The 18938-nt window shown below is 49.3% G+C and overlaps 2 protein-coding genes and 1 long non-coding RNA gene across 3 annotated transcripts; 2 read left to right on the top strand and 1 right to left on the bottom strand.

Annotated features, from left to right (window-relative positions):
• Positions 1-896: 896 nt before the first annotated feature.
• On the top strand, positions 897-3064 carry HOXC11 (homeobox C11; the record flags this gene model as incomplete). Its single annotated transcript, XM_080939058.1, has 2 exons — positions 897-1578; positions 2825-3064. 2 exons carry the CDS (start codon positions 897-899, stop codon positions 3055-3057), a joined length of 915 nt encoding a protein of 304 aa, XP_080795184.1. The 3' UTR covers positions 3058-3064.
• A 996-nt stretch (positions 3065-4060) lies between these two features.
• Positions 4061-9357, bottom strand: LOC308437852. The gene is made up of 3 exons (XR_013975570.1): positions 9194-9357; positions 6070-6161; positions 4061-4370 (listed from the first exon to the last, which is right to left on the bottom strand). It is a non-coding gene; the product is annotated as an uncharacterized lncRNA (long non-coding RNA).
• Positions 9358-13127: 3770 nt separating this feature from the next.
• On the top strand, positions 13128-18300 carry HOXC10 (homeobox C10). Its single transcript, XM_080938903.1, has 2 exons — positions 13128-13968; positions 17187-18300. Exons 1-2 carry the CDS (start codon positions 13218-13220, stop codon positions 17462-17464), a joined length of 1029 nt encoding a protein of 342 aa, XP_080795029.1. The 5' UTR covers positions 13128-13217; the 3' UTR covers positions 17465-18300.
• Positions 18301-18938: the final 638 nt, after the last annotated feature.

The raw sequence follows: 18938 nt of genomic DNA, 5'->3' as shown, positions 1-18938 counted from the left end.
GCACATTGATTGACAATAAAGGCAGGCATGAAATATTCACCCAGGGCCACTCTCTCATACTAAATATTTAACACAACATTAGAGAAGGTTTTTCCCAGACTTCACCAGGCACCGGCTGGGCGGCTGGCGCACTGCTCACCACTGGTTTATGACTAATAGGAGTCCTTAGCCAGCGGCAGCACAGCAAGCTAGACAAAGTTGGGACACTGGTTCATAGCTGGGCTGCCTCACCTTTGGGAAACTTCAGATACTCTTGCTGGGAACCTGTCCTATAAGGGAGCTCACCCGATTCTGGAAAATAATGTAAAGGACTTCTTGTGAACATGCTCTTATTCTTCAGGTAGAGGGGTAAGACTTGAGGGGAAGCATCCAATATTTCAGGGGAAATCAGGTAGGAAAAGGCCCTTCCTCTTACCCTCAATCTCTCATAAGGAAGGGGCCAAGACCCCTAAATGGAAAACTCTTCTTCTTCCCCCAATCCTAGGGGGGAAAGAGCAGCAGCTTAAAAAAAAAATACAATTACCCCCTCCCAGCCACCGCCCCCGCCCATCCCACCGCCCACCCCACCCCAGCCCTCTCTCCTCCTTTGCTCGCTCTGTGGAATGGAGAGGAGGGGAGTGACGAGAGAAAAACGAATACAAATCTGCAATTGATTTTCATAATGTTTCTGCGGTGTTTGCAAACCAATCGCCTGAACGTCCCCGATCTTACCTAAGAGAGAACCCCTCCTACGTCTGCGAAGTGCTCCGAACTGATATATGACAATATCTACTTTGGATCACGTGCTCGGGGAGAGAGACTAAGACGGATAACGCGTCATCTCGCCTTCCCAAAATTTCCCCCCTCGCTAGATCGGGTCCAAAACCTCAAGCCGGAGGAGGCAGGAGAAGAGAACGATGTTTAACTCGGTCAACCTGGGCAACTTCTGCTCGCCTTCGCGCAAGGAGAGGGGCGCTGACTTCGGCGAGCGGGGGAGCTGCACCTCCAACCTCTATCTACCCAGTTGCACTTACTACGTGCCCGAGTTCTCCACCGTCTCCTCCTTCCTGCCCCAGGCCCCCTCTCGACAGATTTCTTATCCCTACTCAGCCCAAGTGCCCCCGGTCCGTGAGGTCTCCTACGGCCTGGAACCGTCCGGGAAGTGGCACCATCGGAACAGCTACTCGTCTTGTTATGCGGCGGCCGACGAGCTTATGCACCGGGAGTGCCTGCCTCCTTCCACAGTCACTGAGATCCTCATGAAAAATGAAGGCTCCTACGGCGGCCACCACCACCCCAGCGCCCCGCACGCGGCCCCTGCCGGCTTCTACTCCTCAGTCAACAAGAACAGCGTCTTGCCCCAAGCTTTCGACCGCTTCTTCGACAACGCCTACTGCGGTGGCGGAGATGCACCCCCCGAGCCCCCCTGCTCCGGCAAGGGCGAGGCCAAGGGGGAGCCTGAAGCGCCCCCCGCCTCGGGACTTGCGTCCCGGGCAGAGGCCGGTGCTGAAGCCGAGGCCGAGGAGGAGAACACGAATCCCAGCTCGTCCGGTTCTTCCCTTTCGGCGACCAAGGAGCCGGCCAAGGGAGCCGCCCCCAGTAGGTAGCAGCGGCCGGGAACCCGAGGGCAGCGAGGGAGGGAGCTGAGAGAGAGGGCTGGAGTGGGGGGGGGGGGCGCGGACAGCCTCGTGTTTTGGGTCAGTCCGATTTTATGTGGAGTTTTATAAGCATTCAAAGGATTTTATTATAACCTACAAAGCCCTCTCTCCCAACGACTCGACTTTTTACGATGGAGAAGGGGTGGGGAGGGAGGGAAAGGGGCTCTTTGGAAAAGCCGGGTGAGCCCCCCTCCTCCGTTATCTCCCTCGGTCTGTGAAATTTTTAAAAGTGCCACCATTGCGGGCGATATTAACTTTGATCGTGAACTTAGAGGAGCGTTTAAGAAAGAATGGGGATTCGGGCTGCTGGGGGGTTGGGAGGGAGGGGAGGGGTGGAGGGGGAGAAAGGGGAGGGCGAGGGACAGACTGGGAGAAATCCAGAGAAGGGGAGAGGTAAGGGACAGACGCGACGGGGCAGAACTGGAATCCAGAGAAGCTCTCCAAGGCCGCTTCGCTTCTTTTTAAAAACAACTTTTAAAAAATGTTCAAATTATGTGTTCGCGGGCCTTTGAGAAGAAACCCGGGCAAGCCGAGGTTTGGCGGTGACAGGGGAGTTGGAAAAGGATCGGAGCTCCCCTGCGCTGCAGGCCAGGTTGGCGATGGCTCTCCCGGGTCTGAGGCCTCTGGGTAGGCCCAGCCTGGCTGTGTGCAAGGCAGGGCAGGCAGGCGGCGGGGTGTCCCGGGGCGCCAGGGCACCGCAGGAGGCTCGTGGGTGTCAGCTACCTCTACTGGCTAGTTTCCTCCCAGATTTCTCACTGCTCTCGCCTGATCTCACTCCTTCGCGCCGATTTTCCGCGGTTCCCTCCCATTTCTGGAGGAAGGGATCCTGGATTTGCAGAAACATTAGGAGGGCGGCTTGGAAAGGGTAAGGGTAGGAGCAGATAGGGCGCCCCAGGAAAAGCACGTGGCGCTGGCAAGTTTTCCTCCACCCGCGGACCCTGTCAGCTAGGGCTCTGGCCTGAGGGGCAGGGGGAACTAGATTCTCAGTGAACCTGGCAGTGGGGTCCAGGCTTGCCCCAACACAGCGGAGACGGAAGAAGAGCCACCGGCCTAAAGGGAGGGCTGCCCGGCGGCGGGACTGGGAGCTGTGGCGCTGAGCTTTCAGCGGTCGGGGTTGGCTGGGGTCGCCCGGGGTCTCACGTGTCTCTCTCCCCTCTCCTCGCACTTGCCCCTTCCCCTCCCTCCAGACGCCCCCCGCACCCGCAAGAAGCGCTGCCCTTATTCGAAATTCCAGATCCGCGAACTGGAGCGAGAGTTTTTCTTCAACGTGTACATCAACAAAGAGAAGCGGCTGCAGCTGTCCCGGATGCTGAACCTGACAGACCGACAAGTGAAAATTTGGTTTCAGAACAGAAGAATGAAAGAAAAAAAACTGAGCAGAGACCGGCTGCAGTATTTTTCAGGAAATCCGCTGCTGTAACTGCAGACCTGACCCTTTGGGGTGGGAGGGAGGGAAAGCGGGAAATTTATTTTATTTTATTTTATTTTTTATTTTCTAACTCGTCTTTTTTTTTCCGCGGGTGGAAAACTGGACTGTGGCCAGGGCTGGCCCCCCACTGCCGTTACTGGCACTTCCTTCTAGGACCTCCTTGGCCTCGGGTCTAATTCACTGTAGGGGACAGAGACCCGGTCTGGAAAGGAGTGAGGGAAGTATCTGACCCGCGGTTAGTGGACCCCGTTGGCGCCAAGGCCCCAAGACTGTTTATTTAAAAGAAAATACACCTTGCAACAAAGTCTTGCTGCTCGGATTCGGTGAGAGGAGGGGCGGGCACAGTGGGCGCCAGAGCTGAACAATCCTTGAACTCAAGCTTTCCCTTAGCCCAAGTGAAAAGATCCACTGAGCCACCTTGTCTGCGCGACCTCCCAAGCTCCCTGCCCCCACTCCACCTTGCCCCTCAGTTAGGGGGCAGCTAAATGTGATCCTGCCTTGCTGTGAAATTCCTGTACGTTTGACCTGGTGTTAGGTGTGCAAAGTCCAAATCCTACCTCCGTCTGCGCCTGGCCCCGCCTGAGCCTAGTTGTTCTCGCCCTAAATGTGTAGACTTCTCTTTAGAAAACTCCTACCTGGTGCATTGAGTTGTCCTAACCTTTTCCCAGGAAGTGCCCCACCCCCACCCCTGAGGATTTATTGCTAGTCTATGCAGGTCGTACCTCTTTTTAAAGAAACCAGATTGAGGTGGAAGGGGCATAGGAAGATGGGGTTGGGCACCTCCCTCTAGCTGGGGTCTGCATTTATGTAAATATTTTTCATAACCCTCTCTACCTGGAGAGGAAGGGGGAGGCTGAGCCGGAGTGAGATTCTAATCACCCATCTCTATCCGTGTGTGTGAGTGCGTGTGTATGTGTGCAATCCCCACCCTACTTCTGTCTTAAAGGGATTGCTGTGAATTTTTTTTGTGGTAAATAAAGATATTTCATTCTGTTCAATATTATGATTTTATTTGACCTTTTTATTAACCCCTCTCCTTTTAAAACTCCCTGTGCTCCCAAGACAGCAGAGGTGGTGGTGATGGTGGTGGTGGTGGTGGTGGTGGTGGTGGTGGAGGAGGAGGAGGAGAAGGAGGAGGAGGAAGAGGAGGAGGAGACATCAACAATTGGAGTGAGAGAGCCTGCTGCTGAAGGGGGAAAAAAAAAAAACAGCCTTCTGAGGTGAGGCAGGCCGGTATGGTGTAGGGCCACTGGTGCTCAGCTCCAAATGCAGGGGGCAAGAGGCATCCAAGGGTTGCTCCAGATCTGAAGCAGAGGACATTCTATGGTTAGTCCTAAACTTTTTTTTTTTCTCACATGCAACTCAAGCTGCATCCAAATGGCCAGCAACACTTCCTGTTTAAGTACACGTTTGCTGTGGAGTTAATTGTAACCATCATCAAATTTAAATTTATAGGAATTTTCTTGGCTCCACTACTCTCTTGCCAGATGTCTCCCTCTGGTCTCAGTCAGATATGTAGGGTAGGTCTCCCTCTCCCTCTCCCTCTCCCCCTCTCTCTTTCTCTCCTTCCCTCCCTCCCTCCCTCCCTTCCTCCCTTCCTCTTTCTCCTCTCAGGTGTATTGGAATTTCAATATACAATTTTAAAGCAAAGAGGGTAGAAGAGGCCAAACCGACCCCCTCCAGTCTTCTTCACAGCCTCTAGGGGTGGGAAAATGGAGCCCATCCCCTTTCCCTGTGGCCCAAATGGTCAGACTCCTCCAGACAGAGCCAGACACCTAGGCTGGGACCACCCTGACTTTTCTATGTTGGCTGTCCCAGAATAAAAAGCTCCAGAGATGTGTTTTGTAGGGATTAGCAAAGAGGGCATTAGGGAAAGAGGTGACCTACAGAACAGTCTTCACACCAGTCTATATTTGCTGCATGTGTTTCTTCAGTGTGCAGTGACTAATCCTTTCAGTTCTGTCAATAAGAACACTCATCTATCTTTTTGTTGTTGTTGTTGTTACTTAAGGTAAGAGGTTTAGCACCAATTCTCTCATTTCCCTTCTGTCTTTTTGACCTTATGGAATTCCAAGATAACATTTCTCATCCTTACTTCTTTGTTGAATGAAGGGAGAAAAGTGCCCTGGGTCTCAAGTATAGCTATTACTCTTTTGATGACAGAGATCTCTGAAGCTTAGGTATCTGAATCTCTAATTTGTAAGGGCAATGTGACTCTTTGAGATTTGCCAACTTGGGAGTATTGTGGTTCACAAGCTTCTCTGTGCTTGCAAAGATTTTATTCTTCAAGGCGACCTCCTTGTGTGTGCTCATGAGGCAGAGTATAGTTTGTGTATATTTGTCTGCATGGGAAAAAATGTGACCTGATATATGCCCAGTTTATGTCCTCCTCCCCTGGTGGGTGAACAGTCAGTGTTTAATGAATGTAAACAGAATTACAACCAAGTGTCCTCTGTGTATTTGTGTATGGGGAGGGGGAATTTCTTGAGATATGATATTTATCTACTAATAGCTACACCAGGGACTGTTATGCTGGGCATATTTTCTATATAAAAATAGACAAGCATAGAACAAACTAAAAAGGAGACTATTAGACTCCATAGGACTGCCAATTTTGGAGAAAAATATTCAGGACATACAGTTACCTCTTTTCTACAAATATACAGCTCAGAAAAGAATCTTCCAGAAGATATTTCTGATGAATGAGAGGAGAGTTATCATGAAAGAAAATCAAATGGTTGTGTGACTTGAGTCCAAGATCCTGCCAGGGTGTGGTGACCCAGAGAGAGAAAGAGAGAGAGAGAGAGAGAGAGAGAGAGAGAGAGAGAGAGAGAAACAGACAGACATACAGAGAGACACAGAAAGAGAGACAGAGAGAAAGAGGGAGGAAGAAAGAGAGACAGAGAGAGAGAGAGAGAAGAAGAAGAAGGAGGAGGAGGAGGTGGTGGTGGAAGGGAGAGAAAAAGAGAGAGGGAGGTGTCTTTAGTCCCCAAGCAAACCCACCTTCATGCTCCTGGGATGTCCAACCCCCCTTGCTAGCAGGGGCGCTCTGGGCTCAACCCCTTGGGGTAATCCCCTCCAGCCGCAACGCTGCCCTGGAACAAAAGATCGCAGTCTAGACGCCGCCATAAAGCGTCCCCGAGCCTCTAAACCCAGTTTCATTTCACCCTTAACGACCCAGTCTGGCCTGTGTTAGAAAATGCTTCCGTCCTAAACAGTAAACAAACAGTGGATGGTCTTGGCTCTTCCAACACACCCCAGGCGCCCCCACCCCATCATCCCTTTGCCCCACATTTTCCCTCCTTTCCTCCGGCCTTTCTCAGTTCCCCACCCCCCAAGTAAATAAACCAGAGGCCGAGTTCAAAGTTTCCTGGAGCTAAGGAGGAATGTTGGTTGTAAAAATCCAAGTTTATAGCGCACGTGGGAGTTTACAAGGGTATTAAGTGGTGTGGGCTGAGAGAGCTCTCTGGGCCCCACCCCCTTTCCACTATGGGCTTTGGGGGTGCAGGGGGAGTCAGGGGCCCTTGAAATGAGAAATGGGCTGGAAGTAGGCTTGGATTTGGAGTTTCTTTGTCACTCAGACCCTAGGTGGCTTGGGAAATGCAAAGCAAAGGTGCCCTGAAGGTGGGTCTTCCACCCAACTCTGAGGGAAAGCCTCTGGGTTCAGGTCTCAATGAAAGACTGAATAGCTTTTCTGAGAGGACGGTGGGTTGGGAAGAAAGCGTGGCGCAGCCCAGGTGCCAGAGAGTGAAGAGCGCTGAAGTTACCCCATAACCAGTTAACCAGAAGAGAAGAAAACTACCTTGAGCTCTTTTCTGGAGAAGCTGACAGAAGAAGGGCCTTTGCTCAAGAAGGCGAAGAAAAACTTTGAACTTCAAGGGAGTCAAGGGCACTGCCTCTTTCTCCCTCACCCCAACCCTCCCTCCCCTCTTAGGAATCTGCAAAGCAATTTCTCTTCAGGCCAATCCAGGCCAATATTCTCTCAAGTGGGTAGCCCTGGGATTTTCCTGGTGCCCTAGGGATGGATAACGCTATTTACTAAACCCTTCCTGCTCTAAGCTGGCCAGTATAGTGTACACGCGACTACACTCTTTATTATTCATATAAACCTTTAGAAAAGGCAACGCCCTGGAAACGCCCTGGAAGTTTTTATAACTTCGTTTGGCATAAAATTTTTACAAGATCCACCCCCCACACCCCCACCCGCTCCTTGGGGGGGGGGGAGTTTAGTTTAGGTCTTGCCACAGGATAGAATTCTAGAGAAGGAGAGAAGGATGAGCCCTGAGGCTTCATCATATGTGTAAGGGGTACTTTTTTTCCCTGAAGGTAGAAAAGGCTTGAAAGTCAAACCAATCTATCTTGATGTCTACCCAGGACCTAGCTTTGGGGACAGCCAGCTAACAGAAGTCAAAGGCATCCAGGAGAGCCCTATCCACTATGCATTTGAGATGTAGTCTTTCTAGGTCCACAAAATGTGTAAAATGTATGCAGTATAACAAACCTTCCCCCATCACATTATGTTTTGTTATAGGCTCCATTTCTCTGTCTCTCTCTGTCTCTCTCTGTCTCTCTCTGTCTCTCTCTCTCTCTCTCTCTCTCTCTCTCTCTCTCATATTTCCCTCCCTCCTTCCCTCCCCTCTCCATCCATTTTTTGGAGTAGTGAAGTTCTGTAATCCTGGCTCAAACTTTTAATTTGGAGGTGGGGGCTTCTGCATATACCGTCCTATCCCTGTTGCCTGTAGTATTTAAGGAAAAAAATTCAATTGCCAGAATATTCTTGCCTAGAGGCTGCAGTTGCTGCAGAACCAAAGGAGATGGGGGCCAACAGGGCTACAGTCCTCTTGAGACCTTTATAGAGAACAAAAGTACTTATGTGGGAACATGGACTTGAAATGCCAACTTCCATATGACCCTTTGGACCTGCCCTCTACTCTCTGTCAGAGCCTCACTCTCTCACTTTCCTATCTTAAGTGCTGAAAACACAAATGAGCTAAACTTTAGTCTATGTAGTTCAGTTCCGGCAGAACAAAGATGAGGGAAGTTCTCTCTAAATGTGGGTCTGGTGGACCAAGTTCCTTTACTGTGATGAAATGAGGGCATGGAGCCAGGCATTTCAAGGATCAGGGAGCCTTTGGCACTGACTGGGGGGAGGGGGAGGTGTGCTTTTGAGTTGCATGGCATTCCCATCCCTCTAATGGCGACTCTGAGGCCTGACCACCTTTGCAGGCTGACTGTTCTACACTTAGCCTTGTGAGGGGCTGAGCTGAGCCTGAAGGCAGAAGGTCAACTCCAAGCCTGAGCAACTGGAATAAGAAGGATTCAACCTCTCATTTTTATTTTCTTCTCACATAACCCAGCACAACGGAGAAAAATAAAAGTAAGCCTTGGGGAAGAGGAAGCAAAAAATTGAAGAAAGCAAAGAATAAAATTTATAATAAAAAAGAAGAAAATGGGGAAACAATAAATTAAAATCTTGAGGGGGAAATTACAAAGAAAAAGAAAGGAAAATACAGAAAAAGAAAGGAAAGCTGAAAATAAAAAAGAAAGAAAAGGAAGAAGAAAAAGAAAAGCGAAGAAAAATAACAGCAAAACCAAAACAAAGCTTCAAAAAGAAATTTAGCTAGTGAAGCAGGATTCTGTTTTTTACCCTCAGGAGTAATAGAGCCCAACCACAGTCGACACTGACTGGAAATCTGACCTATTGGGGCAACTCAGAAACAAACCATTAAAGTGGGGACCAGGGTCTTCCCCCCCAAGTCACCCTCCCTTTGGGCTCCTCCTCCCAACGCTTCTCTCCGGGGTGTGTGTGGTCTGGTTTCGATTCCATAGGCAAAGTTAAATAAACTGGTCGTTTTCCGAAGCAGTCAGACTGGCATGGGATAGCGAACTTCGGAATTCAAGGACCACAGCCTGCGCTTTGGATAGAAGTGGATATTTGAGGCTGTGTACATGGAATTAAACGCAAGCCGGACATGTGGATAGACGCTATAATCCACAGCCTCTGGGTGCAAGTGTGTACGACGTCTAGATTGAGAACGAGCTGACGAGTCCCTGCCTGCCTGGGTGGCTGCAGAATCCGAAGTAGACCAGAAGCCCTTTATCCATCCTCAGCCTCACACCTCTTTACCTGTTTGAACCTTTCTCCCCTGGACCTCGAGAATTCCACATTTTGCTTGGAGTTTCCCTGCTCTCAATTCAAGTGGGGCAGAGCTTGGTGCTCTAGAAGAAAAGAGAATTGTCCCTTCAAGATTTGAGAAAAGAACGACTAATCTCGGCCTCCAGAACAAGGAGAAAAATCCCAAAAGTCAGTGATGTAATTTTGCTTTTGCTTTCCTTTTTTTTTTTTTTTTTTTTTTTTTTTTTTTTTTTTTTGCTTGAAGAGGTTTCAGCATGCACGTTTTAAAACTGTATTTAGTTATTTTTATTCCACAAGGAGAGACACTACTTCCTCGTTCTCTTCATCCTCAGATGTTCCCAGATCATCTTTAACCTCTCAGGGAAACTCCGACAATTTTCAGAGGAGAAAAGAGGTTGCTTCTGGACGATTTGAGGGCTTCAGCCGAAAAGAGCCCACCTTCATTCTTAACCATTCACGGGAATCCTTAGGGCTTCTGCCCCTGAGAACTGTAGGGCCCTTTTGGGGCCAGACAGGAACTCCTGAACCCTCTTCTGCTCCCTTGCTTACAGACCCAAAAATATCAGGAGGGCCAGGCCCCAGTTCAGCTCAGCCCGGCTCCCCTTCAGTGTCTGGACGCAGGGCGGGAAACGCGTGAAAGAGCTCTAGGTTTTCTCTTAGGGAGGGTAGGATTTATTGAGTCGTGGGCACAGCCTGAGCCCCACTTTGGCTTGCAGTCCCCGGAATTTTCACTCCCTCGAGTTGAGGTAAGAAGGAGGACCCCGGGAGTAAAGCTTAAGTGCAAGGTTGTTTGCATTGAGGGAAGTTGAGGAGATACCTAAAAAGCAAAAACAAATAAACAAAAAATAAAACAAAACAAAAACCCCCGGGGTGACTTTCACTACACTGACTTTCAACTGGGCCCCAATCCAGTTGACAAGGGTACCCTTTGGGTAAGGCCAGCGGGCGCCTGGCTGTGGCGGCAGACCGGGTGACTGAGGCGGCACGCATGCCTTTGAACGCCAGGCCCGGACAATAGGACGGAAGCTGCCTTTGCTCGTGGCCTCGGGAAAGGCGAGCTCAAGGGGGCAGGGCTAGAGACCCAGGCTAGACAGGACTTTCTTAGACCCACACAAATGCTCTCTGTCTGTGCCCTCACTTTCATTTCTTCTTTCTTTTTACCTCCATTAATATAGATCCCAAAGTCCTGAAAAAGCCAACAAGTTAGTCGGTCGCGTCCGAGCAAGCCTAACAGCTCTGGGTTTTCGTTTATCTTGAGTAATTAGAGGCAAACATTTGTCCCAACGGGGGTCCCACTTAGGCTGATGAATTTGATTTCTTGTTTCATTAATGGGCCGTGTTTATCATACTTCTAATTATTTCAACTTTAAACACTATTCGTTCTTGTGAGGAAGTGGGGAGTTGAAACAGGAAGCATTTCTCCTGAGGGTGTTATTTCCACTAATAATGGTAAGAATCCTAAAGCAACCCCATTGCCTCCTGCAGCTGAGGTTGAAGGTGGGCTTGGAATAGGGGTCTGGTTTGTAGGGGAGACAGGCCCAGAAACTGAGTAATTTTGCTTCTCTCTTGATAGCTAGCCATTTTCTGTCTAAGAGCATGTTGTTTTTGAGAACTATTCTAGGTTTTCTGATTCTCACCACCTTCTCTCAGTCTGAATTCCAATCCTACTGTCCTCTGCAGATCTCTTCCCTCAAGGACTCCTACTTGGCCCGAACAGCATGGCCTAGATGGAGATATTGTTCTTTCCCGGCTTCTAAGACTTCTGTCTCTGAGAAAGTGCTGAGGTAGTTCAGCACCTGGTTATTGTAGAAAGGACCCCAAGACCAGACTTGGGCAGGATTTTGGGAGGACGGACTCCAGGGACAGGCACACCATGGAGGAAAATAAAAAGAGATGTGAAAGAAGGGGAGGGAGCCCCCCAAAGCCATATAATTCTCAATTGCTTTGGTCTTTAATTTCATTGTCCCATAAATGAGGAAATATCAGTTCCCATACTAAATTTTTATCCTCAGCTGATAAATATGACGGGAAATTTTCTTTGGGTCCTCGTAAAAGAGAACGGTTTCGATCAAACTCGTGGGGAAAGACTTATGCAGATAATACAAACAGAGTGGTCATAAAGTCTCGGCTGTTTCCCGCGGGATGGGCAGGGGGACAAATGGCTCCCTAGACTGACTGCTGCTGAGGTCCCAAGTCTGGTCTGGGGCCTAAACAGCCTAACCTTGCCCTGAGTAGCATCCAGGCTGAAGCCAGGGCGACCTCTGCAAATGAAAACACAAAACTATTTCAAATCTCCCCTGCCGGCCACACAATCCACTGATTCCTTAACCCACCCCCCACCCCCGGAATTAAGGCACCCTGGGTCTTCTTCTCCAGCCCTGGTTGGGAAGGAATAGGGGGGCAATTCTTTCCTTAGTTATCTTCCATCCTAGCTGGCTAGGGTCTCCAGGAATCGGTCCAACTTCTTCACTCGGCCCTGGAGTCCTTTCCCAGACAGGCTCTGGCCTTTCGGAAAATGGAAAGCCCACAGCCCCTGCCCAGGGAAAAATGCGGGGTTACCGGAAAGACAAGTTATTCTCGGATTCCGTTTCCTGAGGAAGGGGTGGAGAGTTTAGTTCGCGTTGGAAGAAAAGTGATGGAGAAACCTAATGAACTAGTTTAAACACACATCTCTCCTAACTCCCCCCCCCCCCCGTATTTCTCCTTTTTGGTAAGCACACAAAAAGTAGACCGCCTCTCTTCTTAAAAAAAAAAAGAAAAAGAAAAAAGAAAAGAAAAACAACTCCCAGCCCAATCGCTTAAAAAGAACCCTTCTCAGATGGAGTTTAATTGTTTCTTGTGATCCCTTCCCCGTGTGGATACGCCATTCCTCCAACCTACCCAAGGCATGGAGGTTCGAGCTTTCTCTTTGGGAATATTCCTCTTTTTAAGTAGAGACAAGGTCAACCGGAGAAAGAGGGTCGCCAGGGCGTGGAGCAAAGCAGCCTACCGAACCCGCTCTAAGGGCAAAGCCGAGAGGACGGAGCTGCTCACCCCAGTAAGGCCCAGACTGCAACTCCAGGGTTGGGGAGAGGGTCCCTCTAATCTCCAGCTTCCTCCTGCACTGATCCTTAGGCTCGCTGGGATCCTTCTTTGCCCAGAATCCCTTAAGGGGCTGTCACCAGAGCCCGGGCCCACTCCAGACACTGGAGACTCCCAGTTAGTACCCAAAAGGAACTTGCAACTCAACAAACCTCCAAGAACTACGGTCGGGAGCGCCCAGACCCAAGGCCAAGCCGAAGGAACCAGGGATCAGGAGAACAGAAACTTCAGCTTGCTTTTGATTCTTTAACTTTCTCTTCTACCCTAAGCCCACTGGAGATCCCTTCCATCTCCCCCAAAGCATTACCCGGCTGCCAACCCAAGAGAAAAAACGGGAGTATGGGGGTGAAGAAAGTGGAAGGTGAAGAGAGGGAAAAAGAGTACCTGAATCTTGTCTTGACCTTTTACTTTGAATTTGACTGTTTTGAGCCCGGGTTGCCTTACTCTGTCCCGCTTTTCCCCCCTCTCCACCCCTTCTCCCCAGGAGCTACAGGCTGATTCTCTAGTAAACAAGTCCCACTTTTCCCAGAACAGCCCCATGTCCCTCCACCCACCCTACCACCACCCCACCACTACCCCACCGCCCTTGCAGCCCGGGGGGCGCTTCCTTTGTTTGCCAGGAAGGGCTCCGGTGCCCCTACCCCGAGGCAGCTGCTAGGTGGCGCTGTTACTCCACGCTGAGCGCTCTGCCTGCCGACAACTTGACCCCGCTGACGTCACGGCCGTCTGAATCATCAAGGCCATTTTCAAATCCCATTGGTCTAGCCGTCACATGGTGAGGACCGAATGCGCGGATAATTATGGAGCTGATATTTCCCCCTCCCCTTCTTTTTCCTCCCGCCCCTCCAACCGCCCCCCCCTTCCCGGATGGGGGAAAAAAAGATGTCAGCTCCTCCGCTGTAGTATTGCTCCTTAAAAACCCCTCTCTCTGAAAATGACATGCCCTCGCAATGTAACTCCGAACTCGTACGCGGAGCCCTTGGCTGCGCCCGGAGGAGGAGAGCGCTATAACCGTAGCGCAGGAATGTATATGCAATCTGGGAGTGACTTCAACTGCGGGGTGATGAGGGGCTGCGGGCTTGCGCCCTCTCTTTCCAAGAGGGACGAGGGAGGCAGCCCAAATCTGGCCCTCAACACCTACCCGTCCTACCTCTCGCAGCTGGACTCCTGGGGCGACCCCAAAGCCGCCTACCGCCTGGAACAACCTGTTGGCAGGCCTCTGTCCTCCTGTTCCTACCCACCTAGTGTCAAGGAGGAGAATGTCTGCTGCATGTACAGTGCAGAGAAGCGGGCGAAAAGTGGCCCTGAGGCAGCTCTCTACTCCCACCCCCTGCCGGAGTCTTGCCTTGGGGAGCACGAGGTACCTGTACCCAGCTACTACCGCGCCAGCCCGAGCTACTCAGCGCTGGACAAAACGCCCCACTGTGCTGGGGCCAACGAGTTCGAAGCCCCTTTTGAACAGCGGGCCAGTCTCAACCCGCGTACCGAACATCTGGAATCGCCTCAGCTTGGGGGCAAAGTGAGTTTTCCTGAGACCCCCAAGTCCGACAACCAGACCCCCAGTCCCAACGAGATCAAGACAGAGCAAAGCCTGGCGGGCCCAAAAGCCAGCCCCTCGGAGAGCGAAAAGGAACGGGCCAAGACCGCAGACTCCAGCCCAGACACCTCGGATAATGAAGCTAAAGGTAAGGCCGCCTGGGCCGCGGGCGGGATGGAATGTTAGGGGTGCTGGTCTTCGTGGTCAGGATTTGGGGCAGGAAGATAAGGGAGAGTTGAGCAGAGGCCTAAGGAACTGAATTGACCCTGGCTTGAGTCTCCTGTTTGCTGAGCTCCAGGCTGGTGGCGTGTCATTTAGCAGTGGAAGGTAAACGGAAGCATGGAGGTGCCAGGCCAGCCCGGCCCTTGGGTGCATAGGCGGAGGAGGGTGCACTACAGGCAGCCTGCGGGAACCCTGTGCTGCACCGCACCGATCGGTGGCCATTCCTAGGCGCGTGATGGATTTGGTTTACTGTTTCAGTGAGGATGTCCTGGGGGCTCATGTCCCCAGCTCAGGTCAAAGCTCACAAAAACCTTAAAATGGCGATCCTTAGGCCAGGGACCAGAGATGGGTTAGAGATGAATAATATGTCTTAAGTGCATTTTCCTAGTTGGAAAAATGTTTACTACGAAGCACAATTTGTTGTTTATGGGTCGGGTTTGTGCGTGCAGGCTGTGTCCCTGTGATTTCTGTCTCGGCAGCAAGGCTGAGGCCGGAAGAGGTGGAGGTGAAGGGCTGCCCGCCACATCCCTCCCTCTCCAAATGCTTGGCTTGAGGATGGTTTTGGAATAAGGCGTTGGAAATGGTTTTTCTTATTCCGGCTTTTCTTCTTCTCCTTTTCTTCTTTTCCTTTTCTTCTTCTTCTTCTTCTTCTTCTTCTTCTTCTTCTTCTTCTTCTTCTTCTTCTTCTTCTTCTTCTTCTTCTTCTTCTTCTTCTTCTTCTCTCTCTCTCTTTCTAGACTCATAATTTTTTCACTTTCTATATTTTTTCTGCTTGTGTTTTTTCCCCAGTGGTTTTCAAAAGCAGCTTATAAATGAGTGACTGGAAATTTTCTGTGTGCGTGGCAAGCAGTTTACTCCTGAAAAGGAGTGAGGCATTGGTTGGATTTCTTTGTGATTTTTGGTTCAATGCTCAGCCAAGGTTCAAGCTCAGGGTTCAAGATTCATTTCTTCTGTAACTGAGGGCTTTCAGGACTCTTTGATGTAATCTGGGGTGAGGGGAATCAGAGATTGAAACGGAAGCAGGATTGTGGTGCAGAGGGGAACGACTTTCCCTAAAAAGTTGGAGCAAAACGTACCAGAAAAGGCTAAATGGGTAGGAATGAATCCGCTCCCCAAGGAACTAGTTGCTGGTGATGCTGATGGAAGTTAGGTCAGCTCATTGGTATAGAAGTAGATGAAATATTGAGAGCGAATGAGGCTGAGGTGGCCTGAACCTTGTGTGTGGTGCTTTGTATATGGTTTACATATGGGTGCAACTGCTCACACATGCCTAATGGCAACCTGTATCACACACACACACACACACACACACACACACACACACACACCTTGTGTTCCTCCTTATACATACACACTCACACATGCACATGCACTCTTTTGGCTCACAAGGACAGATCCTTACCCTCTTGGGTCTACTCTGCAAAGATAGCCTTGGTAAGTCAGTCCTTAGAGACTTTGACCAGAAGATGGCCGTGGCTGTGCTTGTGAAGATGGATGAGTAAGGCATCCATATAACACACATGTTGTTATGGCTCATGTGTCATACAAAGGTTTAATTTTATTCCCTCACCATAACCCTTCAGCTGGATTGGGGTGGAAGGTAGGAAAAACTCTGTCCTAGCCATACCAAAAAGCAAAGTCAAGGTTAACAAGTCTACCTTCTAAACCCAAACTACACCCACTTTGACAGACTCCCCCTTCTTTCCGTGTTGTCCCCCCAATATTCCACATCTTCATATCCCAAACTAACACTGAGAGACTATACTTTGTGTTCTCCTTTTCCTCCGCCCCCTTTTTGGGTGTTTTCATCAGGCCAGAGGCAATGAGCTTTTGGCTAAGGTTCACTTTGTAATTCTTTTCCTCCTCTTAAAACCCAACAACCCCAATAAAAAACAAATAGGATAGAGTTAGATGTTGAGAGCCTTAAACAATTTGTAAGGAGCTTCAGGTGCAGAGATTTGAGAATAATTAAAGACATTGATATTTTCTAGACTATAGCCTCAAGTTTGCAGTTTTTCTCCCCCCCCCCTGCTGTTTCCTGGTGCCCTAGGGAGCTATCCTCACCACTAATTCAGACAAAATCCAGGACCCAGAAGGCCCACTTGGCATAAGGAAGAGGGAAAGCAGGGTGCACACAGGTCTGTCAGCAAAGTTATTTGCTAGGTACCCACTCCTTAGTCTTTGAACTCTCTATTTCACCCTTCAAAGGGTGACTGTGTTCTATACTGTTACCTGAAGGGCAAGGCTGGTCCATTTCAGCAAGAATACATATTAGAAAGAGAAGCTTATTAGAAAGAGAAGCTAACAATAAGACAATAGAAACACGTATATCATGGTATCTTCTCATATATGTAGATATTTATCCCCATTTCTCCTGTGCAAACAGATGTATAGGTGTGTGTATTTGAAAACATACATACCTACCTACACACAGACTCTAGAGAAGGACAATAACTCGGTATGTCTGCCTTCCTTAACCTTAAGTTCTCTGGTTAGAGGAAGTTGTCTGAGCATCCCTTAGCACGCCTCAGAGCTGTTGCTCCTGACCCCTGCTGCTCAGACAGGTTTCCTTGACTCAGTTATATCTGAAGCATGTGACCAGGAAAGGAGATGGCAAAGGGACGCTCTAACAAGGCAGCAGTCCTGTGGAAATTCAGGTGTGAATAATAGTTGGAGTGCAGAAATTCCAGAGAGAGGGACAGACTCTCTCCACAAAGATGAAAGGAATTTAAGCTGTCTGGGAAATGACTCTGAGCTGTGGGGCAGCCTCTGCACTGAAGATGCTTTTTCTGGCTGGCTGCATTTTTCCAGAGCTGGAGCAAAACAGAGTTGAGAGGAAGCCTAGGAAGGTTTAAGGCAACCACTAGGATCAGGGAAGGCTTTCAGAATCTGCTAGGATGAGGTGGGCTTGACTAATTTAAATTTAGCAAACATGTTGAACATAAAAGCCTCTTCTATTTTCTTCCCTGTAAGTATGGACTCCCCAAAAAATTTCAAAAGCCCTAGAGAACCAGCCCCCAGGCCTGTGAGGCTAAAGCAGTTCCCTTCTGCTTCTTCAGCCACTGCCCAAGCAGGCTTCCAAAAGCTGCACCAAGGTCTTGCTTCTTCCAGGGTTACTTATGTAAATAATGTTATTTTTAACAGAGGAGATAAAGGCAGAAAACACCACAGGAAATTGGCTGACAGCAAAGAGCGGAAGGAAGAAGAGGTGCCCCTATACTAAACACCAGACGCTGGAATTGGAGAAAGAATTTCTGTTCAATATGTATTTGACGCGAGAGCGCCGCCTGGAGATTAGCAAGACCATTAACCTTACAGACAGACAAGTCAAAATCTGGTTTCAAAATCGCAGAATGAAACTCAAGAAAATGAACCGAGAGAATCGGATCCGGGAACTGACCTCCAATTTTAATTTCACCTGAGCCAGCGTCATCTCCTCCCCCTCCCCTTCTTTCCTTTCCCCGCCCCTCCTCCCTTTGTGCCTGGTGATATATTTTTTTTCCCTCCCTGAGTATAAATGCAACACGCCTGCAAAAGAAAAAAAAGAGGAAAGACCTCAGACTCTCCTTCCAAGGGACCTATGGTTTGTGCTTCTTCGAGGATGCTTCCATCTAAAGCATGAAAATGGGGTGCTGGGTTTTGGGGTGTTGTGTGTGCCCTTGTAGATGGGGTGGTAGTGTGGCTGGTGTGTGTGTCAATTCCTCAGTCACCCGTGCACTCACATGCAGCATTCAGCTCTCTATTCAAAGTTGAGGTCAAATCCACCCAATTATAGGGAAAGAAAGGGGAGAAATTAAAGAGAGGGTCTGTAACCTCGTAGAGCACAGTTAGAATTGCTCCCTTCTTGCTGCATTTCCCCCTTAGAATAATAGATAGTACTGAAAGTTCGGCTAGTATTTGTGTGTTTGTCATAGCACTCAGTGTCTAGACTAAATCTCCCCTGTGTCTTTCCCTCCCAATGGCTCTGAGAATATGCTTGAAGTATTTGTGCTGCTTTCTGCTTTTCTCCCACCCTTCCCAACACACTGTATCTCTCTCATCCTAACATCTCTGAAATTCCATCCAGAAAAACAACAACAAAAAAATTAAAAATAGAGCATAGCAAAGTAAAAACAAATCCCACCCCCCCCCCCAAGTTGTCCTGCTCCTGTCTGGGAGTTGTGTTATTTAAAGATATTCTGTATGTTGTATCTTTTGCATGTAGCTTCCTTAATGGAGAAAAAAATCCTAATAAATTTCCGGAATCTTAATCCTCAAATGGATGGGTTTTTTGTTTTGTTTTGTTTTTAGTGGCTTTTTTTTAGCGACACCCCCTCCCCCCAAACACGGAGTGTGTGGATATGTATGTGTTTTGTGTTTGACTCATCTCCTAAAGCCTTTCCAGAATGTCTCTTGGCGGGTTTAATGTAAGTGAGAGACCATAACGTTGATTTAAATATTATCCAGGTGACCACAATAAGTCAAGGTCATAAAACAGTAATGTCAGGACGGTCTTGGTGCGCGCGAGAGGTGGATTTTATGATCTGCAAATATAATGTGGTACTGCAGTAAAAGATGCATTTAAAGGTGACTGGAGGAGGGAAGAGGCAGAGAGCAAACTGCAATCTTGAGGAGCAGACGGATCTGAGTGCCTTCGGTACTGAGGCTGGATGCACCCCACCACTGCTGGGGGGGTACCTCAGGAACCCCCACCCATCTAAACAGAGGAATAAACTTAACTGCCTGAGGGGCACGAGGAGTTAAGCCCCCGCCCTCGACAGAAGCTTACAGAAGCGCCCGCGGCTGCAAGAGAAGGAGGAGGCAGCGACAAGGTAAGAGAATCGGTTTCTTGTTCTTCTCTTGGCCGTCGACTGAGGACTAGCAGCGTCCCCAGGTGCCCGGAGAGCAGCGCTAGAG

This window comes from Micromys minutus, assembly GCF_963924665.1.
Source record: "Micromys minutus genome assembly, chromosome: 27".
NCBI lineage: Eukaryota > Metazoa > Chordata > Mammalia > Rodentia > Muridae > Micromys > Micromys minutus.
The sequence above is the reverse complement of the archived record's forward strand: the minus strand, read 5'-3'. Positions and strand labels throughout refer to the sequence as shown.